The following is a 27,248-nucleotide window of genomic DNA, read 5'->3' as shown; positions in this document are numbered from 1 at the left end:
CATGCCAGATGACATCAAAATCTCTTATTCATACACGTCAATATCTCACACAGGAGACAAAACAGTCATTTGATGCCTTTGATAAATCACAAAAAGCTAAAGTGAAAAAATGGGATGTGTCGTATATGGCACGGCATGCGGTAAGAGGTTAAGAAAAAATTCAAAAATGTATTTTCTTTTGTATGTCTATCATTTTATAAACTCTTCTAAAGATTTTTGAACTTTCCTTTCTAAGATTTGAAAGATGTTCTGTTTCATATTATAATGGTATTATGCACGTATTACAGTTGCATGTACTTTATTATTTTACAATATTATAATGGCAATGTTTTACAGAATTATGTTGAAGTACATTGTACGGTGCAACAAATCGGGTGACTTAGTAACAGCAAGACTAGTTTGAAATTCACATCGGCCATAATACAAATTCGCTTTCAAACATAAGACTAAGTAATGAAAGGAATAATAAGTTACGACATTAATACTATAAATTAGGGTTGGTTCCCTTTTACTTCTCTCTTTCAGTATGCAAAGTGTAATTAGCTAAGCTGTGGTACTGTGTTGATCATAATTATTATTATTAATTGAGTGGTTTATCTTAAAGAGCCATGTTTATAGCATTTACATATGAGAAAAAATAAAAATCTGCAGTGATCTGCAAATCTGTTATTTTTCAAATGGAATATATATAAGGAGGTATTTTGTTTGGTTTCAGAGACAAAAGAAAAATAATGTTCTCATAAGGGAATTTAATTCCAAATAAAACGAATATGATCTTTTAAATTTTAACTTGGAGGCAGCTGTATTTGGCTACATGAAACAAATTTCAAGACGGTATTTCTAATTCCGATTTACTATTTCATTATTTATGTAATATATTTAGCTCACTTTACAAATTGTCTTAAATCAGTCAATTTCTAGAAAACAACTCGATAGAGGAATACTGCATAATACCTTCAGACATAGATTTACGATTATTAGTTACTATGCCAAAAACATTTATCATTTTTTTCTATGTCTAGCACGCAGTTTTCAAATCAATATAAATCTAAGTTTCTCATTTTAATTAAGTCTCCCTAGCAAGAAAGTATATTTCTTCAGTTCAATATCTTCTGAGTTGAAAAGGCGATCTTTCATAAGTATATAACCTTTTAAAAATAAAATTGTGAGCAGCGTGAGACGTTCATTATTTGCGTCCCGATTGATGAGAGAAGCGACAAGTACAGCTAAGAGGTTTCATTTTACTTCAGGCAAAAAAGGAAAATGGACAAACAGCGATCTCCACGTTTTATCCTCACACAAATTCTCAAATGACAACATACTGAATATAATAGTGCGTATACATATATTTAAATATAATCCACAGTTTGTTCGAGCAGGGTTACTTTCAAGTTCAGCTTCCGTCCCGTGTCTTTTATATGACTGCTAAAGGAGATTATTCCCATCAGAAATCAAATTCGCGTTCGCTTGTGATAAAGTCAAGCTTGGTAATCATTTAAGTAACAAAAGCCAAATTAAATTAAAATACGTAACGTAATTTATGTAATTAAATCACATTTTTTTCATAATATTTGACAATAATTTTCTATGTATGTTTCAATAAATAATACAAATGGAGTAAAATATCAAGATTAGGAAAATTCTTGAATCTTCGAAGAGAGAAAACGGTATGTGAAAGATGTATCGGGGTCTTATCCATAGCCTCATGGCTAATGTACCTGCTTGTGTACTCGTGTTTGGAGGTTCAATCATCGCTGGGAAACCTCGCCTCAAATAAAGAATCTTTGTACGAGTTGATCAGCTTCTACTTTAGTAATAAATCTTGTCCGTTATATATTCGGTGTTGCATAAAAACGTAAAGAAAAATCACAAAACATAGGAAATTTTGACAATTGAATTATTGTGTTTCCACATCTTTTTTAAAAAACGTTTTAAAAACAATATATTATTTACCTCTATAGTTAAATGACTTGCTTCGAACATATTTAAAATTTAGTTTTGAAAAGCAACTAACGAGTATTTCAGTACTTTGGGAGACAAAACGAAAACTAATATTTTTGTATGACAATATTTATGTTATGACTATGAAATTACCCTTCTAAATATTATTAATAGCACTCATCAATCCCACCCCTACGTTTCTACGTAATATTGCAGAGATAAAATAATATTAAACTTTTTTTCGTATTTCTTTAGGAAGTGCAAATTACTTCTGTGTAAATTATTCGATGTTTTAGGGATGGTCCTCATTCTTGTTTAGTTCGTCATGTGAACCTCCGGGCTCTAACTTATTTCAAATTTCTATTCTTTGGCAGTTGGAAACGATCTGCAATACATATTATTTCACTAAGCAGTATTTCCTAAATACTCAATAATTACTCAGAGAAATTTTAGTATCAGTTTTTATCGGCAATATTTAGAAATATTATAAAAAATGGGAGAATCCAACGAACAATCCTAACTATTCAAAGAACCACCGCTCACGTTTGGATAAATTTCTAACTGCAATTTTGATATTCATTTTAATACACTAAATCTAATGAAAATGCTTTTAAGTATATCCATCCATCTGGTCACAGGGAAAATGACATCAAAATTGGGATACTCATATTTATTTATATCCAATCTTTATGCTATTTTTTTTCGTGGTACCAAGAACGGCTGTGTTTAAGAGAAGTTCCATTAGATTCAGAGTCCTCAAATTGGTGTAAAAAATGCAGTTAAAACTCATTTTCTTTATCGCTTAGACACTTTGACCATTGGCATGAGAGTTAGTTTTTCTTTTGGTCAATAGCACTTTCGAGGCTAAATAGTTCTAAAGAGCTTTCTAGTATATGGTGCAGGTGATACAGTTTAGATCTTTAGTAGAAGTATATGTAATGGAGATCCCACATTTATATCGCTGCTGAATTTATATATAACATAAGTGATGGAAAGGAAAGTTATAAAACAATGACTAAGGATAGATTCAAGAATTAGTTATTTGTTACATATTCAAAATTGAAAGATCTCTTCTGTTTCCTTTTTTTCTTTCTGAACCAGTGAACAAATTGTATGTAATTGCATAATATAAATAATGATAAAGTAGGAAAGATCAGCTATGTATCTAAAAAAAGTTTATCATGTCTTAGTAAGTACTTAAGGAAAATAACTTTTGTTATAGATGAGTTATCCGGGAAGTAAGTTTTGGCAGATGTATTGCTATTTTAGTAAAATATTTTTCAGAGAAAGAAGAGACAAAAGTGTTTAATTTACGAAGTTACACAATAGCTACAAGTCAATAAACATTTTAGGATTGATACTTATGAAATTTCCAATGAGGGGCGAGAGACGTTACTTGTGTGCGAAATATGCGCAAGATGCACAAAGCTAGTTGGAAGACTTGGGCCAAATATAATTTTGAGTAGACCAAGTTGGTTGGTTGGACTGCAGATTAGCGTTCCTTTCAGTATCGAGGCTATATGAGGCGTGGACCTACATCTTAATGTGAGATCGAAGCCACATGAACAGCCACTGGGAATGCAACTCGGGTCTTCCGGGCCGACCACGCACATACTGAGCATATAGCCACGAGGAAGTTCTTGTGAAGACCAAGAAGAATGTAGAAGAATATTGTTAGGTGGGTATAACAATTCAGACTGACTTTGCTCAGCGCAAGGTACAGTCGAAAATATACATTTTTACTTGTGTTGTCTTTATTTATAAAAGACAAGTCGTTTTCAAACTTGTATTTTCGAAACCATTTAATAAGAAATTTCCCAGCGCCAATGTATAATTAGTACATTAATTTGAACAATGTAAGAATAGTTGCTATATTTTGTTTCTTTTAAAATGTATTTTATTTAATGTATTTCAATACAATATAATTATATATTAAACATAATTGGTTATATATTATAAAAGCAATTTTGTTTTCGAAACCATGGAATAAGACTTTTATTTTACTGAAAATGCGATATCAGAATATTATCGTAATTGTGTTTTGAAAGCAAGTGAAACATTCTTGTGATTATCAATTAAGGAATCTGTACTTGTAACCTCTAATATTCAACCTTACATGTGTGCAATTAAGCGAAGATTTAAAAATAAAGAATTACAATGAGGAACATTATGAGTGGTGCCACTGGAAATAATAAAACAAAACTAATTCAGAGTAAATACAAATATAGCTTAAAATCTTTAAGTTGGAAATGAAGCTACTACTAACATTAATCGTAAGAAAACGAAATGAAATCTTTGAGTTTCACGTCCCACGGTTATGCCGGTTAGATTAATCGTAAATTTTGTATGGATATTTGTAAATGCTTTTGGTACATTTATCACAGAAGTAACGAATTCAAGGTTTCTTTTGAGGTTCTGCTAAATTTCTTAGCCCATACAAATTTTTGTGATTATTCAAAACTTTTAAGGTTTTACTTATTGTTTCCTACTCTTGTAAGAATTTTCAAAAATGTTTACTCCAATACTTTATGTTTAATTTTGTATGTTTCTTTACTTAATATCAAGGAGTGCTAGATAATCCCTCCCTTTGCATTGTCATTTCTTATATAAATCAAAGTTTTGTTAATTCGATAACACTTACGGATTAATAAATTCGCAAATGTTAAACTAAGACCTGCCTTACTTAGGACAAAATTTGGGCAAGTATTTTAACTAAAATGCTTATAGAATCAGAAGATCTCTTAATTTTTTTCCTGTATGTGTCAGAAATGTCTTCTCTCATTTCATCTCTTGCCCAGGACTACTGAAAAATATGAGATAAATAATAATATAGGAAATAATACTACAGAATTTCATCATTAGCTAAATATGGCATTATTGTTAAAATTTATAGTTTATTTTATAACCTTCTTTCGGAATTTATTTGCTGATTTCTAACTAGGATAGAATTCTGAGGTCTCAGCCACCTTTCTGATTTTTAATTATGAAGGCCAGTAAAAATATTTATTATTATTATGATCATATTGGTATTGAGAATTAATAGCAAGACATCTGCTATAGTAAAACTGAACATTTTGGCAGCTACATAGGAAAGTATTTAGGTCAACTGACAAAACAAAATAAACATATAGAATACGGCAAGTTTCCACATTCTCACGATCCTTCCATTCGTTTCCATACGCTCTAAGTTAAATATTAAACATTTACTTACAGTTAAATATTAAACATGTAAAACAAAAAGTTTTGACATACTACTATATCAAATAATTGGTTAATTTTACAATGACATTTGAATTTAGCTTAGAATCTTCAAGCACTTCCCTTAGTTGTCTCCGAGTTCCTCCTGGATGTTTCAGAAACAATTTACCCAATTTCTTAGTATGACAATGTTGTGAGCATTTGTTAATCAATAGAAATTGTCCAAGAGATAATTTCACAGCTGTCTCAACTATTCTCGATACACAGATAGGACTGACACCTCATTATAAGCATTATGCTCACCAACATTTAAAAATATCGTGAATTATTTCTTAAAAGTGTGAGAAATAAGACGCTGTATTATTATTATTATTATTATTATTATTATTATTATTATTATTATTATTATTATTATTATTATTATTATTATTATTATTATTATTATTATTATTATTATTATTAAAAGTCTAGAACCTTTGTATTAATTTTCAAATACGGCCATGAACTATTCTTTTACTATTGAGGATAATAGTTTCTTAAGGGTGTGTCAACTCAGGAAGAGATCGCTTTTCCTAGTTGTGCGAGGACAAATGTTAGTTTATGGTGGGCAACATCATGGCTGTGAGCTTTTACTGGTTTCGTTGTTTCTACCCACTTTATACAATTCGCCAATTATTCTATTTATATCCACTTACATTCGTTAATCTTTCCTTTTAGTTTATACGACGTAGCCTCGGAATTCAAGATTTATTTCAATAATAATCCACTGAACGCTATGTAGTTGTAGGAATCTAAAACCAAATAGAGTTGTCCAGTGACTTGAATTGCGCTTCTCATCAATAGGTTTTGGGTGAGATCTTTAACCTGGATGTTCTGACTGAGAATTTATCTATTTCCTTCAGCCATACATAAATAACAGAATGTGTGGGGAAATATCAATTTTATTTTTCTAATAACCTGACAAAGCGTGTAGATGAAATGTGTCTGAGAAATGCAATACTGAAGTTATTTTTTAACATTTCACATTTCTGGAAAAGCAAATGGCGTGATAACTGTGTTTGATTGCAGTTCAGAAACTTGGAAACCAATATTTGGACTTTGGAAATTCGAACTGGTCATTCTGAAGACTGAAATGACACTATCTTCCTTTCCTTTCAGTTTTACTAGATAAATACCGAGATGTTACCATCGTACAGGCAAAGATGTCTTCTTCTCCCATCCCTTTTCTGTTAAGTAAGAGGTAGCATTCGTCAGCTATAAGAGCATAGAAATATAAATATTAGGATGAAATATGTAACTTAAAGCAATTTTTGGGAGCTGATGAACACAAAACAGACTTCAATCTTGGATTTTCTTCATATTGAACAATGTATTCTAAATGTATTTCCAACTATATTTAATGTATCTTAAAAAAAGAGTAAGATTTTAACTAAAGAAAAAAGGAATTTCGTAACAAATACCCACCAAAATCAATAGTTTAGCGTGGGTAATCTCTTAGCAGATTTTTCAGAATGTACTGGAATAATCATACTACATTCTGAAAAATTCTCTACTCTATTCTATCCTAAAACCACTTAAATAGCTTTTTTTTTTTTTTTTTTTTTTTTTTTTTTTACAAATATAGCAACAAACATGTTAAACAGTACACTACAGAATATCATAGATTTATAGTTAACCATTTGATAGTGGCGTTTTTATGCTATTTCATTTAAAAAATAATATATTAGTTTCTCTGTATTATACTCTCATTCTCTCTTTTTCTTTCTTTTGTTCTCTTCTTTCTCTCTCTGTCTCTTCCACATACATATGTGCATAAACGTGCATCCGGGTTTACCAACCAACGTGGGCATCCGACTTACGAAAAACATTACTTTTAAACTCAGATCCACAATTATTATATTTTATTTTACTATAAACAGAACGCTTGTTCAATTTTAGGTTATAATGTTATATTACAACAAAAGTCTTAAATGTTGAAAAAGTGAAATAGTTTAGTTTAACGTCCTATGGTCATGCCCTTTAGGCTAAAGAAAACGGTGCTATTTGTTGTATACTTAAATTAGTATGCAATCTATTATGATTCACAAGAACAAATAATATTATGCTATTTGGAGGTTAAAGAGCCTCCAAATCTCTAAGTATTTGTTAATTTCGTTGTAATTAGGTGATGTGTATCACAAATCCATATTTAAGGGTGCACGGTGGTTCAGTGATAGAGCGCTTACCTCTAGTCCGTAGGGTCTCTGGTTCGATCTCCGGTCAAATAAGTTTGTGGTGGATAACATCTTGTCTGTGGTTTTTTTCGGCGTACCCCCATTTCCTCCCGGCTTTTCATTCCACCAATCCATCAACATTCACTTGCTTCAATCATCGTCTACCTTTAGCCTAAAGAGCATAATCGTAGACATTAAACCAAAAGATTTAATTTCATTTCCATTTCCAAATGAACATTTCAGATAGTTCCCAGCCTATCATTATAATTTTATGTAAAAAGATATGACAATTCTTTGTTATTTTATGTTATCACGTGACACAATGATTGCAATGTGTACTATCTACTTTTAAGAAGAATGAGGGGTGCAAATTTTAAGATAACGAAATTCGCATACTTTTGCCACCTTTTGGACACAGAAGTTAACTTTCTAGTTTACAGGTATGAATTTGCCTGCCCTCTCTTGGCACAAATGTGAATCTGCTGGACTCTTGTTTCCCTAAGGAGTTCCCACATCCAAGTGGTAAGGAAAGAAAGTCTGGAGGGCGGGATAACTAGGAGGCGGGACCGCGTGTATCTCTCCTGTTGCTAGTAATCAATAAATGCAGAACTTTGTTGAAACTGTACGATAGGCAACCTAATACACACTTTCAGATTTGTTTCCATTTCTACACGTTTAATATAACGATAAAATATTATATAATTTGCATCTTTACGGAATACTTGCATCTATTCCTACCCATTTACATACAAAATCTACTTTTTATAAAAATTATACAAACGCAGAGAAGAATACCTTTTTCTTTGGACACTTAATTCAGTTGGAATAAAGTTCTTAAAATATGTATTTATCTTTAATAAAAATACGACAATTTTACAAGAATATAAACCTCTGTTCGTGCAGAAAACGTCAATATTCTTGCACATGCTCCGAAGATGCAAGGAGATGTGACGCAACTCTCAACTCGTCGCTAAACCGCAGTCATTTGTTTTGAGCTTTCTATCTTTTCTAAACAAAGAAAGTCTTTCTTTATTTTCTACTAACAAAGAGAGCTCAGAATACATGCTCTTCTGAACGGAAAGCATTTACAACAGATCCCGTTATCTTGTTTTCGTTCGCGTCTCACATGCTCTGTCCTCTAGCGAGTAAGCAAGACACGCCACTCATTGAAAACACGTGGCGGACCGCCCGTTTATCGACTCATGCACGTGGGGGAGCCCCGCAGACCGCGTGGCTCGCGCGTACACAACAGCTTCAAAAGGTTTCCGAATAAACTTACATAAATGATCACTTACTTCGAAAAATCGTTTTGAAAATTGATGTTTTTCGTTTTTAAAATATTGTAATTATATATTCCCACTACTGTCATAATATTTACTTGAATTTTGGGCATGGTAAAAGTACTTGCTTATTCTAAAGGGAAATAAGGTCAACAAAACACGACCTACTTTCATTTTAAACTACAACTTTCAGAATTTCCTTTCCACTTCTAAAATACTATTGATATACATAAGAAGCAAAATATTAAAAAAATGATTGTTGGGACTTACCTGCTAGTCTAAGAGCTGACATCCTCTGAAATTCTGGCTCTTGCAGCCACTTCCACATTCGCCGAAACGTCTCTCGACCCGATTTCAGCTTTGACCAGGGCTTTGGGTTGCGGAGGAGATCGGAGAGCGTGCCTTGTGATCGACAAAGAACGCGCTGAGCGAAGATGGCCTGTGGGATGCTGTACCTCTTGAGTTCAGCGCTGATCCTCTGGGCGAGTTCCTTCGTGTTGATTTCTTCGACTTCTCCACCGCCGCCGCCTCCTGCGCTGGATGTTGGTGCTGTCTTCACGGCGACCGGTGTTGGTGGCTGTGGTTGAAGACTTGTGGGCAGCGTCGTTGGGATTGTAACGGCCGTGGTGGGAGGTGAAGGAGATGCAACAGCTTCTCTCTGGATAGGAGCAACCAACGATGGGGAATGATGAGGAGATACGCTATGAGGTGTAATTGTTGTCAGACCATTGATTGTAGGCAGACTTGTGGCAAGAGATGTCGTGCCACCAAAACTAGTAACTATAGTATTTGGAGGTGAGTGAAGCGAGGCAGATGGGGGTGACAGGGTTGGACTCTGTGGAGCACCAAGCGCAGCACGGGCAATGTCACGTTGGGTATATGGAGAATCGTAGCTATTTGGCGACATAGATTTCTGTGGCGAATGAAGCCCATTTTGACTGTACGAACTTTGTGGTGAAAGAGGGGAATGTTGTTGTGGAATGCCAATGCCAAGGCCATTGTTGGGGGAGGAATAATGTGGAGGTGACATACTCATTGAAGGTAACTTGTCGTAGCTGTATGGCGAATTAACACCCATGCCTAGGCCGATGTTTCCCAAGCCATTGTTCTGCATGACAGTAAAAGATCCGGATACATTGCCCGCGTGTCCGTATGCGAATTTGTCTGACATTGTCGATATAGGAGGAAGAGGTTGTAAAGGTGTAAGAGTAGCGTAAGAGGAACTAGGGCTAAAACCGGGAGGTGACATTCTGCCGTTGACCGATGTGAGAGTCTGGTATGTTGGTTCTGGCTGAAGGGCACGAAAATCTGAAGCGTCAATCATGCTTGCAACACTCACCGAGATACCTGAAGTGGGCGAGAGTTTCCCTGGACTTAGAAGTTCTGAGTCATGTGAGTCCAATTGCGAGTCGTCTTGTGGTGGCACGATCACAGATAGCGTCTCTTGTTTGGTGGTGAGAGACTCGCTCGCAAGGCTCACCCCCTCAGCAGATAAGTCTTCGGCACTGGGCAATTCTTGTTTGATGTGAATACGTACTGTCTCCCCCGATACCGACTCTGTGAGAGACTCGTGGGAAGTGGGCACTGACCCCGGCACGGCAGAGCGTGAAATAGTAGGGCTCAGCTCACCCGGCGACATCAGGTCGGCATGCGTAGATGCAGCTGGTGAATCGACCGAGTCGGGTAATGGCGTTTGCTCACTGAGTGACTGTGAGTCAGGCAGCGACTGCTCGCCCATCTCCCCCATGCTCTCCATGTTTTCTCACTCAATCGCACACGTTAACGACACTAACCGAGTCTCCAATGTTCACTCCACACACTAATTATAATAAATATTAAAACACAAGTCCCTGGTCAAAGACTTTAACGGCGGAAAAGTCCCATACACAAAATTTTCACCAGCCAGCAGACGTCCATGTTTGTGTGAAAGCTACTGCGCATCCAATTGAGCACGCACAACTGTCATGATAAATGAAATCACAATCTAACATAGTTTCGTCTGCTATAGTTTGTACTAAGTACTTAAAAGCAATCTCATTGTAACTACACGCACCAACAACGAAATAAACATGTTTTCTTCTCTCTGCTCTGCTCCCGAACCTCCACACTTCCGCCCAAACACCGGCTGACAAGCGCTCTCCTTCTCCAAGTGCTTCATGCAGCCACGCCAGTTGCCAGCTGCGACTCAAATGGCTTCCGTTTACACTGAAAGTACTGGACTTCTATTGTCTGCTATTTGGCGCGTTAGGGACACGTAATGGCTATGTCCATCGTTGTCGCTAATCTCAATCGTGATTCTTCATGTCTTTAAAGAAATACCAGCAACTGTCATGTCCGTTTCACTCCTTTTTATTCACTTTTTCTTTCTATGACAACGGAGCACATGGCAAAGGCATGGCTATTGATTGAAGGCAGACGAAATTCCAATAATTTTGATGCTTCCGAATCAATAATAATTACCATGTGGTCCCAGAACAACGTGCTCGTGCGAAGTAAGAACGCTGGTCGCTCTTTCTCTGCCTCTCTTTCCTCCGTAAAGTTAGGAGAAAACTAATGAAACAAAGAAAGTGACAGAAATGAACTTCAGAAAAAGTGAAAGTATTCTTTAGAACTTATGAGGGAAACAAATTTTATTATCTCTAAATAATAAGCATTAGCTTTCCTTTACTATATCATTTAAACCTGCTTCTAGGTTTATTTTGTTTTCTTTTCTAAAACTTGACTAAATTTCTTTTAAGACGTTTCATTATTCCTATTTATTTGCGCACAAGGTCGCAACTAAATAACACTCACAATTAAGGTAATTATAACAGCTTTTTTCCTTTTTGTTTATTGAGAAAAAACTCGTGGACAATAGCCAGCCAAAGCGAAGCGTACACCTGTGTTACCATGGAAACGTCCAACTACAGACACTTACCTGGCCATGAATTTTCACCCTTTGATAAGGTAACAAATGGCATGTTCTGAGTAGGTGGGCAAAATGCCAACGAATGTTTACTTGCTCTACATAAGCGAACAGGCAAGAAAAATCGGACAAAAAAAAAAGAAAGAAATAACAGAACAATAAAACTCAAGAAGCAGAACTAGTTATACCTAAACCGAATAAAGAGACAGTGTAAGAGCAGCTTACACAAAATTATATTTCTTTTAATCAATAAAAAGTAATATATATATACACCTTGTAAAAGAAAAAGAATTAAAGAAATTAAAACTAAGACACTTCCATTAAATAAGTGGAAATACCAACAAGGAAAATCAAAGATTCTCACAAGCGAATGTCAAGATTGTGCCTTTGCAGTACTCTTTACGGAAATAAATGCCTTCTGAAGGCTAGACATTTCACGCACATAATCATGTAAATTGAAATTAAACAATATAGAAAGAATTGAATTTTGAGAGCCAGTTTTGAAACGCACTACGCCTGAATATAGGCATACTTACAAAACAAAACCGTCGAGTGGGTTGCAGGCAAACAGGCATTGCACGCATATTTTTCCCTATTATTTTCTTTTTAGTACAGGTGTTGGCTGGGCGTGAACTACAACATGGTTCGGGTGTGTGTTTTTAAATCATGTGATTTTGGTTGGGATAACCTATGGAAGTACACGAGGTTCGGATACTACGTTAAACTATAGACCCATAGTGTCGGTATTAATTAAAGTTTAGCTTCCAAACAAAGTTCCTTTGTGGTAAAAGGTGGAATCGGGAGATCCAGGTTCGATTCCAAGTGAGAGCGCATGCAATTTTTATCCCACGTTAAGCTATAGGTCCAAGTCGATATTGCCTTCATGGTGAAAAGACGCATTAAGCTTGGTTAGTCAGTTAGATTTGAATTTAGCACCCCTTTCAGCAACGAGGCTATGTGGAACGTTAACCTATGGCTTAATGTGGGTTCCGAATCACATGGGAATCGAAGCTGGGTCTCCCACGCAGAAGTTACGTACGCTATCCACATATCATGCGGGAGCTCGAGGCGTCAAACCATTTTTTTTTAAATGTGTTACACTTGCAATAAGAGTAGCTCTTTGTAAGTTGACAACGTTAGTATTAGAGTGATCATCCTACAGTGAGAGTTAATTTGTTTCTTTTCGGAGTGTAAGTAGGCCTACTGCAATTCCGTCCCATGCATCCCATAAAATATAATTTCATCACCAGTCACTTAAGTTATTTGATTTTCTTAGAGTAAAAAGAATAACCAGTAAAGAAAATCACATTTTACTTCATTCCATTTGTGGATACAGTCGACGCGGTATTGACAATTCAATAAATTTTAGCTATCGAATTAATAGTATTCCTGTACTATTTTTACAATTGATATAAGATAATTTTGAGATAGAGCAGGTACTAAAGAACAGCTATTACTTGTAACTTACAGTAATGTCTTAATATTTTTATATATGTATATATATTTAAAGTAAATGTAATGAACGTATCACATTGATCTTGTGTTTTGTCTCTTGTTAATATTGGAAACACATTATAATTTAAACATTGTAATATAACATATACTTTTTTTTGTAATACTTGCAGAATTGTATAATCTAAACAGTCAATATGATTAAAAATATAAATTCTTATGAGAAAAATATAATTAATCATTCAGGTTAGATCGTTTTATTAGCCCGAATACTTAAAGAAATGTAAGAATTCTTTTGCCCGTTTTGCTTTGCTCATTTTTTTGCTTTTTCTTCTATCGTGCTTAGGGTTGTCCGTCCTCCTTCCTCAGAATCTTTCCCGGCAGAGCTCCCTCACGGATTGGCGGTTAGCATACGCGCCTTTGGCGAGGGAAATTTGGGTTCGATTCTCGGCAGAGGCTTTTGTGGTTCGTATTCCACGTTAAGCTGTAGGTCTACGTCTCATATAGCCTCGCAGCTGAAAGAGACGCTAAACTCAAAATCAAATGAAATCAACTTTTCCGGCAACTAATTGTACTTCAATAGTAAGATACTCATTTTAGGTTCTTGGTTCGATACCATGCTAACTGAATTACAATAAACCATAATGTGTCACTGGACTTGCTTGAAGTTCCACTATTTCGTCGCATATTTCATGATACCAAAACTGTGGAAATTTCAGGTTCATTAATTATTCACGATTTTTTAATCTTTAATCAAGTTGAATTTAAATATATTTTAGCAGACGTTGACACAGTGTTAATTTTGCAGTCATCGATAAACATAAATCCTCAATGAGAGTTGAAAGTAGGTATGTGCAATATCTCATAGCTTACATTCGATGACAAAACAGAGAATACATTTTTAACAATAACATCTCCGATAACGTGCTGGGACAATATCATATCCGAGAAGGGAATGAAATTTCTATTGCACACTGACGCATATGTTTAATTATCATATTAGCAAGAACAGCTGTACGGTGTATGCATTTAAAATATCAAACCCAATACACGTATCCAAGTGGTACTTCTATTACCACCTGCACAAAAACAACATGCAACCAAATTACTTAAAATGTGCAAAGAAATTTCATGAACATTTAATTTCCTGAGTTCAGATGGAGGTAGATGTTTAAGTTGGGCAATAGAGTTACTGTCTCATAATATGAGAAAAGCACAGAGAAGTTTTAAAGATCGAAATACGTAAAACGCAACGAATAGAGTAAATTAACGGTAGGGTGTATGGAATTTTGGACTAAAACACATGTATAATGTTTATAAAGCAACAACTAGAAACGGTCTTTGCATTGCGTGCTTATATTGTTGTTGTTTTGAGTGATTAGTACCGCAATATGCAAAGAGGGTCATTTGAGGATAAATATTATATATACTTTTAAATATTATATCAACACTTTATCTGTGGGTAATGCTTACTCCTAATAGTTAAAATTCGTCGCTCCGTTACGTTTACCAGGGCAGTACAAAATTTAACAAGCTTTACCGCTAACCAATATAAAGTGTTTTACCATTAGCACTCACTATTAAATGAAAGTAAGGTTGTACATGCATATATAAAATCCATAAGTACATTCTCTAGTTTTCAACTGATTTTAAATCAAAGAAATGGGAGTAATTGTGAAACCTTAAAAGTATACGCCTTATTTAATGAAAATCTAATATTTTTACGAAATTTATGCTCTATCATATATTTTACTTTGAGGGCGAGGATAATCCGTATCATATTAGGGGACTAAGCCTACTGCTTATTCTTAGATTGATTTTAAACCTAAGTATAAGAGATTACGGAAAAGAGATTCAAATAAAATATACATAATATTAAATCAAGATCGAATGAATTTATATAAGATACGCGAAACTCTAAAACAAGTGTAATATTACTGCTTTATTATTTACTAATTTCAGCTCTACGAAGAATGATGATTGTGAAGCCATAAAGAAAATGTACGACATATTACACTAAAATCGAACAGTTATAACTGAAGTGGAATGTTTTTTTTTTTAACTGGGGGAGGGGAGTATTTCATTTCACATGAAGAGGTTGAATTCAGAGCTCATTCTTGACTGCATTTAATCCCAAACACTGGGTATTAAGGAAAGGAATAAAAGAAAATGAACATTATATTGTATCAAAATTGAATAAATTTTAGAAAATTTATCGTGGATCTCTAAAAGAAATCGGAGGAAGGAAGGGGTACGGAGGCTCAGAGGTAAATTGCTTACCTCTGGTGCGTGGTGTCTCTGGTTCTATCCCCGAAAAAGTAAGTCTGTGGTGAACAACACCGTGTTAGTGGGTTTTCTCGGGACTCCTCCGTATCCTCCCACACTCTCATTCCACAAATATTCCATCATTATTCACGTGCCTTAATCACCCGTCTTCCTTAACCTAAGGGACATAATCGTGGAATGTTAGACTAAAGGAGAGAAACAGGGGGGAAGGTGTACTTGGAGAGTAAATTCACTATTTCAGTTCTTACTGATTTTAACTTCCTGTAGGTGGGATAATTGGGAAGCGTCATAGGAAACATCACGCCGAAATCGAACACTTTTAACGAAATTATCATGAAACATAGTTTTGAAATTGCAGGAGGGGGTATAAAGTCATATTTTAATTCTTGGTAGATTTTAGTCCTAAGCTGTGGTTATATTCACAATGCTATAAAGACAATATGCATTAACTTTTGTCTTTACTGTCATTTGAAAACATTTCGAACGTGATTTCTCCCACAGTGTTGAGTATACTTTTCAAATAATAACACTATCGTAACAAGAATTAAAGGGGCTTTTACACGATGTTATTTTACAAATGTTGCTATTTAACAATAAATGTTTCGCCACTAGACCACTGGAAATAGGGCAACCTAACAATAAAGGTTTCTCACAGTGAGCTTGTTGACATTGATTTCTCAGAAAAATTGGTAATTGAGGGAATTCATAACGTTTACTAACGCTAAACGTAATCTTGTTTGAGAATGGGACATTTGTGAACATTTGTGAGTAATATTTGTGAATACGATTTCGTCTAACGTATTGGACGACATTTCAAAACAATCATATTTTCATAACTAGGATCAAATATGCTTTCAAACGATATGCTATTTGACCCATGTTACCATTTACGAAAAATAGTTTCACCACTAGACCGTAGTAAGTGGGGCAGTGTGGCTGAATTTGCCACGATTATCCGCCCCCCTCAAAACTAAAGTTGACGTGTTTCTGGATTTTTCAAACAAACCTCTCTATTACAAGATACAGGTATGATAAATTTTAAATGAACCACCCTATATATATATATAAAGTGTGGAACGGTTTGAACAATTTCAACCAGACTTGAAACATATATGACTTATGGGAAAAATACTGTGAGGATAAGACACTCCTAGCACCCCCTAGGGGTGGAAAGGAGATGGCATATAGAAATAATCGAATAACGAAACAATAGTTTTTTGGAATCGCTGAGATGAATAGTGACACTCATAATGCTCTTTAAGTCCAAGTTCAGCCTCAATCGGCAGTAAAGGTGAGAAGTCAAAATAAAATGTCCTAAATGACTAAAGTTAGTGTCGAATTCATAATGCCGAACTAAAATCTTTTGATATCTCCAATACAACCAGCATGCAAAAACGTGGATGAATGCAGACTTTTTTATTCTGTTTTATGTCTTGTTGTGTAGGCTACTGGAGATGTTAACGTACTCACTAAAATAAACTCCCTAACATCACAGATGCACGAAAAACCACAAGACAGACAGTTTTTGGTTTCGTGATGTATATTCGGGATGTTGGCTCCATCTCAGTTGTTTTCTCTTCCTTAATTTTATCACGTTACAAATTGAACATCGGAGATTGTGCGCCGAACCGAGAATTAGACTTGGGCCGACGTGAATCAAATACATGACCGCTAACTGTTCATACAAATGAATAATGGTGAATAATTGTGAACAACGGTCAAAGCTGAATGGAACATGGAGATCTACTTTACAGTGAACTTGCGATGGAACTTAATACCACGTGTATATCAAATTTTAACATGCTACTTGCAAACTGCCATGTAAATACAACAACTCGTATCAATCATCAATGTGGTATGAACTGAATTACTAGATTAACTAATCTGACTTAGATGTCAAACAGTCGCTATTTAACGGCTCATCAAGAATGTACAAAAGTATGTCGAAACGTTAATTTTATATTCATTGAACTCCTTTATTTCATTATTTGAACAAAATAGAGTTAGGAAACATTTATCACGGGTCATCATTTTAAGAAGACTGGTATTTATGATTTATCAGCTACATGTTAAAAATAAGGTTGAGAATTAAGAAGGAAAGAGATTGAATGAATTTTCCAACATTGTAAATGAACTTGGAGGAATATTTCACTTCAATTGAAAGTATCTTCGTTGTTTCGTACCTGGCTTAGGGGACAGAAGCTAGCAATGACGCTACATTGCGCATGATCCGCGGCGCAGAGCGAACAGTTACCTGTGTCGTTTGTAATCCTCTGCGTCTTACAAAGCCTACGTGATGGGCCCTAAATGGAGGATGTAAAATTTACAATTACTCCCCTACTGTTATTGCGAAATCATATTTCTGGCTTTCCATAAGTGTGCTGTACTTACATACCTGATATTTAATAGACATATCTTTCTTCGTTTCCACATTTCTCTTCAAAAATAAAGCACATTATGTTAAATTTCAAAATAGTTTTGTTTACAAAGGGAAACATAGTTAACATAATAGCTTTAAGGCAGTGGTTTCCAACCTTTTTTGATTGACGACATAGTTTAATGAATGCCCACAGCATCGGATGCACTTGTTTGATTTATTATTAATAATAATATAGATTATAATAGTGTAAACCTATAAGTTTCTATAAAACAGTACATCACGTAGTATTGAGTTCCTATGTAGTACTAAGTATTGTTAAAGCCACTGGAGACGTTGGCTGGTACAGTTGTCTCAAAATTGATTTTAACTTATTACACACAACGTTCTGTGCACCGGATCCCAGGGTATGGATTCGATGTATTTTGTTACACAGAATCCAAATTTCGAAACCCCGGGATCCGAATATATATACAAAATTAACTTCTATCACATTTTTCTGAAAATATAAGAGGAAGTACTTTAAAAGTACTTATCGTATTTTCGGATGCAGAACAATACGAGTTCAATACTAATAGACATAGTGGCTTTTAGTATTGAACCTCCCAAAGTTTGGACCCCACCCAATAAATTTTTTTGGGTACGCGCGTCGGCAGGAACTTTTTCCTTTTGCGAGAGGGTCCAATACTACTAGATACGTCTATGTAGTATTTAGCCGTTGTTACTCTACACCCAAAATGGTGTCGCGATGGCTCAGTTTTATGGGGTCCATGGTGCAAGAGGTGCCTGGTTCGATCCCAGCTCGAGCTAAGTGAACTTTGTGGCGGACAGAAAACTTGTAAGTGGGTTTCCTAGATGTTCTCTCATTTCTTCTCACTTTCTTCATTAAACCATTTAATTCATTTCTCATCATCACCGTCTCCTTTAGCCTAGCCGGCATAACCGTGAGATGGAAAACTTAAAGAATTCATTTAATTTTTGTACACCCGGAAAGACGAAAAGTTATTAAATACTGCCACCTACATTCTCAGAAGAAAAAATGATAGAACTAGTTTCTTTTATATAAAAAGAAAGAGTACAGTTGAAGTGTTAGATCAAATCTTTATTCTACACCAACTATTTATCTGCTAAGCAAGTATAAATTTATTAAGAAAATGTACACATATATGTCGAGTTACGAAGTTTTTTAGGGGGGGGGGGTTCGGACCCGGTAGATGCCCCTACTCTTTTGAAATGTTTTGTTATGACTCTAGAAAGATAACAGTATACAATATGGTTAATAAGATGTAGCTCACAGTCATAAAAACTATTTTATAGCGTTTTAAGGTATGTCGTTCCCTGCCAGTCCGGTACAGTGGATAGTTTTTGTTCTACTGAAATGGATTATTTATTTATTTATTGTATGTGAAAAATATATGCTCTAAACTAGCAAAATTGTATATATGTGTAGTTGATTCGATTTTCCTTAAGAGTGATACGCATAGCCCTAACAGCGACATACATCTTGTTAAAAACATTTCTTGATTTGTTCACATATACCTTTAAAAGCTTCACGATTATGATAGTGAATATCACAGATCAGGCATGCAACCAGAATTTTTTGTTGAGAGGGGACCAAGGTTTGAAGAGGGGTTCAATACTACAAGATATTGCGTCTGTGTAGTATTGAATCGACTCGAAAAGACGATAACCTATATTCCCAGAAAAAAATAAAAGAAATAAAATGAAATCTTTCAGTTTAACGTCCCATAGTTATGCCTGTTAGATTAAAAAAGACGGGTGATTTAAACATGTGAATTATGATGGAAGAATCAGTGGAACGAGAAACTGGGAGGAAACCCACTTACATGATGTTATTCATCAGTAACTTAAATGGCGGGGGATCGAACCAGGGACCCTACGTACCAGAGGTTAAGAGTCGACCAGTTTTTTTTTTTAAAAAAAAAAGATCAACCGATCATACCTCAATTTCCTAAGCACCCGAGTTTTCTCGTATACAAGGTTTCTTTAACATTTACCAATTTTCACAGGGTCACAAACACATACATATACAGGACAGTTAAAATTCCAAAGGTTCTCCCACCGGGAATCGAATTTGGTATGTGTTCGTGTATGTATGTATGTGATGGTACCCTGTGGCAGAGTTCTATCATTTCATCTGTACTCCTCATAAACTAGACAACAAGGATAGCTTGAGCCACCGTGTCACTTTCGGAAAAAAAATATAGAATTATATTGTTTTTATATGAAGGACTACATATGAAGTGTAAGATCAAATATTTAGGCTACATCAATCATTTATCTCCTAAACTAGTATACAGGTAGTTTTATTGACAAAGTAGACAAATACATATCAAGCTACAAAGTTGTGGAGGGGGTCCGGATCCGGTGAACCCTCCTCAGTGGGTGCAACCCTCTCACAGATTATAATTTATTATGATTTGAAATAGTAATTTATTAAATTTGACATAAATGAAAAAAATAATAAAAACCTAACGGGAGTCTTCGTCCTGGTACTTTTAGTGAACCATATTAGCTCAGTAAATGAAGATCATTTCCTCCGAAATTGTAACAAGAATCATTGCATATCAATCGTTGACGTACTAATTATTCGCTTCAAAAGGATAATCAAAACCGAAAAGTAAATATAACAAATTTATTACATTAAAGAAACTTATCACCATCACAAAAAGTCAAGTTGAACATACCACTTGTGTTCTTTTTGTTTTTCATGCCAATGCTGTACAACTAATTTCTAAGAGATCACCTCGGAAATGTGTGTGTCAGAAATAAATATTGTCAGGACATTGAAAAAAAATACGACAAAGTGTATTTTATTTGTATAAACTGACATTCTCTAATTTTTCCTGTCATAGTAAATTTACGTTGACAATTACCCTCTTTTTAGAACATACTTCAAAGAACTTGTTCCAGACACTTGGAGATTATTAAGGTGACTTTTCTGGTCAATAAGTCGTATCTTAAATTTATATAGCCCACCCATCTGATATAACGTGACCAGTGCTAATGAAAGTATACCAAAATCAATTTATTGCTTTGAAAATGGACTGACAAGTATATTGATAACCATTCATTGGCGAATCCTCATTAGAATTGGTAATAGATTAACGAAAAATAGGACATTTATTCCTCTAGAGAATGTCTAATTGGTGATGAAACGACACGTATTTTCTGTTATATCTCTATTGAGTCTGATTTATTTGCCATTTTGCTGAGGGTCATTCATGTAATTAAAATACAATTAAAACGGTTCACGCTGTAGGGTGGAAAAATATGAGAGAAAGTAATGCATGTGTGTCCCGTGATCAAAGATTTTAAAAATGCCACGTATCTTATCTCACGGCGTTACATGTTCAAATTAGTTGACTTAAATATATTAATCGCTACACCTATTATCAGAATTTTCATCTTTTATTTCTACTTCAGCTTGAATATAAGCTTTCACAGTTTTCCTCCACGGCAGTTTAAATGTTGCTGTCTAAGCTACTAAACTCTTGACGCAACAGCCCTCAGAGGGTCAGAGCCTAATAGCCGGCTTGTGGCTCTCATACTTTTGGTGTGATGTGTCATCAATACACCGACTCCCCCTCGCCATTTATGCTGCCTTTCTAGATTTTTCGGTACTTCTTTCTTTCTAGTTGCTTCCCAATTGTCCTTATAACGATAGGTGGACGCTCCAAATACCAACACCATTTGAACCATTACAGGTTCATGCTTTGCTAATTTACATTACAGATTCGCGGTTTATAATTACCATTACAGGTTCGTTCTTTACTAATTACCATTACAGGTTCGTTCTTTACTAATTACCATCACAGGTTCGTGCTTTACTAATTACTATTACGGGTTCGTTCTTTACTAATTACCATTACAGTTTCGTGCTTTACTAATTACTATTACAGGTTCGTGCTTCACTAGTTACTATTATAGATTCATGCTTTACTAATTACCATTACAAGTTCATGGTTTACTAATTACACAGAGATCAAGTCTTTCATTTTGTCGCAAACGAACACTCACATTTCTGTTCAATTAAAATTGAACGCTCCCCTTCAATACTGATCCTGAATAGACAAGGACTACAGTTTAACGTGGAAGGGAAACCACACAAGTCTATATAATATATTAATATTAGAACAATAGGAGTGGGAAGTTAATTCTATAAATAAACAGTTTATTACATTAAAAAATGAAGTAGCTTCGGAACACATAGAACACGCTTCGGAACACTTAGTCGTATAAAATATACTGATTCTTTTAAATAGTATACTCTATATAAATTTGCACTACCTATTTGCTTGCCAAGTGAAACCGAGTTTATTTTCGTATTGTTGCTTAACGCCTTTATGTAAAACCCAAGTTACAAAGGATAGAACTGCTACGAGAGGGGGTCCAACTACTATTCGTTTTTTATCGGAAGATGTTGTATTATCACTAAGGTACGAACACTTAGTCTAGAATGTTACAATCTATCATTGTTAACCTTCTAAATATTACTCAATGTTGTATTTAGCAAAGTAAAACTAATGTTATGTAGTAATGTTATGTCCAGCGACAAATAAAGGATAATGTATTCTCAGAGCAACGCAAACAGTAATATATTTTCTTCTATATTTTGAATTAATATTTTTTTCTTTATTTAATATACAGTTTAGATCCGTTTTTTTTAATTACTCAAAAATGATGAAAGACGCTGGAAGTTTTCGAAATGTGAGCGTGGAGAAGAGTGGAGAGCATTAGAATTAGGATAAAAAAATGAAATGAAATCTTTGAGTTTTACGTCCCACGGTTATGCCGGTTAGGCTAAAGGAGACGGTGGTGATGAGTAATGAATGAAATCGTGGAATGAATAAAGTGGGAGGAAACGGGAGAACCCCGAGAAAATCCACGCACACGGTGTTTGTCCACCACAAAGTTCACTTGGCGGGGGCTGGGATCGAACCCGGGACAGAATTAGGATAGAGTCGAGCAGAAAACGTATGACAGTTTGTTAGAAATTGTGAGGAGAAAAAGTAGTTTTAAATACTATTGAGAAGAGAAAGAGAAACTGGTTGGGACATTGGCTATAAAAGAACTTACCATGATGGACATGGTAGAGGACACGGTGACAGGAAAGAGACGGAGAGGGTGAAGGAGACTACAATTGATGGACGATATCAACACAGAAAAATCGTACGTGAAGACGAAGAGGATAGCACAAGACTGTGGAGCAAGGAAGATTCTAATTGACCTCCAAATAATGGCAGAATACCTATGATGATGATGATGATTTGTTTAAAACACAATTCTCACACTGTCAATATTTTGAATTTACCCGACCAACTATCGGGAAGGTTCCTGGAGAAAAAGGCAAAGCATGCATGATCCGTAGATTGGAAGGAACAGAAGCCCATAATAATCTGCATTTGGAAAATTTATTTGGCCGTTTAATTTACTTAAGAAAGCTGAAGGCATCCATTTAGTCCAGAAGGAAAATAAACGGGCTTGGTATCTTCTGTTTCGTCCTTAATAGGAAGTTTACCTATTCGCATATTAATATATCAATACAAAACACCAGTGATGACTATATGGCTCCTGGCTATACGGTTCGCATAAGCGCCTTTGGCGCATGAAACCCGGGTTCGATTCCCGTAGAAAATTTATGTGAATCTAATATTTCGTTAAGGTGTAGGCAAATATCTCCTTTAGCCTTGGTGACGAACGGGACAGTGAACCAAAAACAAACAAATCAACCACTAATTACTGGCCGATCAATGCATTTATTTAGTCCTTTGGACCAAGAAATGAATTTTCAGGATAATTGTACTTGCCAAAAATAAGGACTAAAAAATATACCACCCTAAAGGGATTGAGACCTTGTGTTTCTTCATAATTGCATGGCTTAAAATTTGTACAATTGGACACATAAACTGAAAGTTTTGTGTGCTTTTTTTTTTTTTTTTTTTTTTTACTTTACATAGCTTTAATATGTCATTTACTTAGACGAATTCGATAGATCACAGAGGGAGCTCATGTGTTTCGGATCCCATATTAAGTTTTAAGTACACCTCTCATACAGTGTTGATGATAAAGTACGCTAAACACCAACTCAATTAATTTAATGTGCCCGATGGAGGGGGAGGAAGAAGAGACTTACAATACTTTCGTATGTAAGTTGTCACGCAAAAACTATTTTGTGTATTTCAGTGATATTTTTTTATCAATGAGTAGTTATCAATTGCGAGATTGTATTATAACGAGCATTGCAAAATTCAACTTCATAGCGGGGAAGGCGAGAAAAATTTTATTACATATAAGTTAAGTAAACGTAAAACGTAATGAAGTTTCGAATTCCATACTGAACTAGGAACTGAAATTGTACTGTTATTACGTGTTTCTTTTGACTTCTGAAAGTACAAATATAAAATTCCGTAAAAGGGGGTTTCTTACTGCACAGTAACCGAAAGTCTTATTCACTTGTATCATGAGCAGACTGAAGGCGAGGAGAACGGTAAAATTTTATAAATATCACATATTTATTTTGGAAAGAAGACACGAAATTAGGTTTATGAATTTTCACTTCAGATAATTCTACTATGTCATTCTCCCGTTTGAATTAAGCATGAATTAAGTAAGGAAAACTTTGCTAGTAATCACTTCAGTTTCATGTTACTCCAGCTTAATACGTGTGCTTTCTTGCTATGTGATATGCGTGTATATGGCTCAAGTTTTTATTTGTTTATTTATTTATTTATTTATTTTGGAGGTTTTCGCTGACGTAAGAATTTTAGTTTACAAGAAATGTCTTTTCTTGTCTCAAAAAACGAAACGAAAGTAGAGACAAGAAGTAGAAGTACGTTTTTAAATTCAAGATGAGACCACAAATTTATCGAGTTTCGTGGGAATGTAATATTGTAGGTTTTCGCTTCACATGCAGATTTGAAATATGTAATAACCTGACGTAGCGCTATTATAAAACTAAACTGTATGTTGTTTGGCAACACTGTTAATTTGGTTGGATTGGAGAGTATGTCAGCCAATGTCACTCTGTCAGTGTATGCATGGTATGATATTTCAGCGTCTTTTACCTATTAATTTAGAAGTTACAAGAGCTTATTCACGACAGAGAGTCTATCCTTGTATACAGTGAACAATAACGTGTACACGGTACTTTTCCACCAATTATTCCATGTTATTATTCCGTAATCACTATAGGATATCTTGAACTTATAGTTAGCTTCACTTGCGCACCCAGAAATTCTTGTTGGAAGGGGTCTAAACTTTGGAGGGTCAAATACTTCAAGCCACTACGTCCTTGTAGTATTGAGCGGGTATCATTCTGCACCCGATAAGACGGTAAGTTCCACCTATATTGTCAGAGAAAAAAAATGACAGAACTAGATTGATTTTATAAGAGAAAGAGTACAGATGAAGTGCAATATCAAATTTTCCTGCTACATCATTTATTATTAAAAATACATTATTAAATCTGAGAAACCGTTTCTTATCTGTACGCAGAGAATATTTTTTTCTTAAAAACAAGAGTTTGAAACTCTTATTAATGAGAAATGAAGAAAAGTAGATGTGGTTGTATAACGCGAAACAAGAAAATATACTGCTACTTTCTTCATGAATAAGAATTGCCAAATCTCATTCCTAAGAAAATATTGTCTCGGTGCACAGATAAGAAACGGTTCCTCAAATTTAAGAAGTTATTTTTAAGTGTTCGTTTCCCCGTTGGACAAGTATAGTTTTATTGAGAAAGTGTACAAGTGTATATTGAGTTAGGAAGTTTTTTTGGGGGGGGGGGAGTTTGGACCCGGTGGACCCCCGTGGGTGCGCCCCTGGTTAACCTACACAGCAGAAGCACCAGACGTGGTCGGTTTGATGTTCACAGGTTGAAGAAGACTTCAAAATATTCATTATTATCATTTGTACATAGACGGTGGATAATTTTATTGGTTCGCCCTCAGACTTCAAATTTAATTTTCTCAATTCTTGTTGCGGTCTTACATTCCACAAACCAACTTCTAAGACTTAAGTTGAAATTGAATAATAAACCACAACTGATGTGTTGTTTGTATTGAATTTTATATATAGACCTAATTAGCAGGTTATTGGTGTTCGAATATATGAAATAGCATTCGGTGAACTCATATCAGGAAATAAGTTGTTAAGCTGAGTGTAAAATGATGCATGCTATGCAATTGATTTGCAGTTTTACCCTTTCATTCTCAGCGTGCATTATCCATTGAAATACAGTACAGTGAAGAGTCAGAGCAAAATGCTTACACCATTTATTACCTCGCTATCCAGTCAGTGTTTTTTGTTATTATTGTTAGTATATGCTCTTCCTAGTATACCCCTCAACAACGTCTCCCCTCACTGAATGCTAGGAAGGGAAAAGAAACTCACCGGTCCCCACTGCTTCCGCTTGACAAAAAAGAAAAAAAAAGAAAGGCAACTGGGAACAGAGAGAAAACCTGCTTTGGTAGTGAATGCGCTAACGTCCTTGGAATCAGCTGCTGTCTGTTACTGGTTCGTTGTATTGTGGGGAAAAGAAGGTAGTTTAGAGGCTTCTGTTATTTGCAGGATGTTTTGAACCACACGCGAATGTATGTAGCTCTCTCAAATTCAATTGATGACTGATGAGAGAGAGAGAAGATTTGTAGAGAATATTATCTTGAAGAAATGAAAGATTATGTGTCGACAATCATAGACAAGATGTGACTAAATAAAAATAAATAAATAAATAAATGAAATATTTCAGTTCAAGGCTTCACAATTATGCCCTTTAGGTTAACGGAGACGGATGATTGAGGCAAATGAATGATGATGGAAGAATTTGTGGAATGAAGATGTGGGAGGAAACGGCTGTACACCGACAAAATCCATAGACACAATGTTGTCCACTACTAACTTACTTGGCCGGTGATCGAACAGCCCGGAGCCCCGCACACCAGAGGAAAGCGCTCTACCACTGAACAACCGTGCTCCCAAGATATGGCCAAAGAAACAGAAACAAGACATAAATAATAATAATAATAATAATAATAATAATAATAATAATAATAATAATAATAATAATAATAATAATAATAAACTCACAATCTAAATAAAAATTAACGAATTTTTGAAACTTCATTGTCATTAATTATAGGCTAACTGTAATTTAATACCTGTACAGTACCATTTGATTTCATGACACTGGTTTGTGGCCATCATAAAACTCTTGGACACAGAAACTCATTAAATAAATGAAAAATAAACTATATTGATTGTAAATGTTTAAAATGAAATGAACAGAAGTCTTTAAGGTTTACCTCCCACACTTATGCCGGTTAGGCTGAAGGAGACGGTAATCATGAGAATGAATAAAATGGTGGAAAGAAGAAAGTTGGAGGAAACGGGAGAATCATCGGGAGAACCTACACACATGGTGTTTGTCCACCACATAGCTCACTTGGCGCTAGCTGAGATCGAACAAAGAACGCAACGTATCAGAAATGAATGTTTTACCACTGAGCCACCACAACCCTTTGAATATGTTTAGTTTCGAAGAAAATAGATTATTAATGTTTTGTTTATATAAGCCT

The 27,248-nt window shown here is 35.1% G+C and overlaps 1 protein-coding gene across 5 annotated transcripts in view; it reads right to left on the bottom strand.

The window, feature by feature from the left end:
• Positions 1-11,021, bottom strand: part of onecut (homeobox protein onecut) — a 588,009-nt gene extending 576,988 nt beyond the window's left edge. Inside the window, exon 1 of one of the 5 annotated variants that reach the window (XM_081762692.1) lies at positions 8,903-11,021. In XM_081762692.1, the coding sequence (XP_081618818.1) occupies positions 8,903-10,388 (1,486 nt within the window). In that variant the 5' untranslated portion in view covers positions 10,389-11,021. The remainder of the gene's footprint in view (positions 1-8,902) is intronic. The other 4 variants (XM_081762695.1, XM_081762694.1, XM_081762691.1 and 1 more) reach the window with 4 other exon arrangements.
• Positions 11,022-27,248: the final 16,227 nt, after the last annotated feature.

Source organism: Thermobia domestica, chromosome 6 (genome assembly GCF_964235325.1).
Source record: "Thermobia domestica chromosome 6, izTheDome1.hap1.1, whole genome shotgun sequence".
Classification (NCBI taxonomy): Eukaryota; Metazoa; Arthropoda; class Insecta; order Zygentoma; family Lepismatidae; genus Thermobia; species Thermobia domestica.
This window is presented reverse-complemented; position numbering and strand designations above follow the sequence as displayed.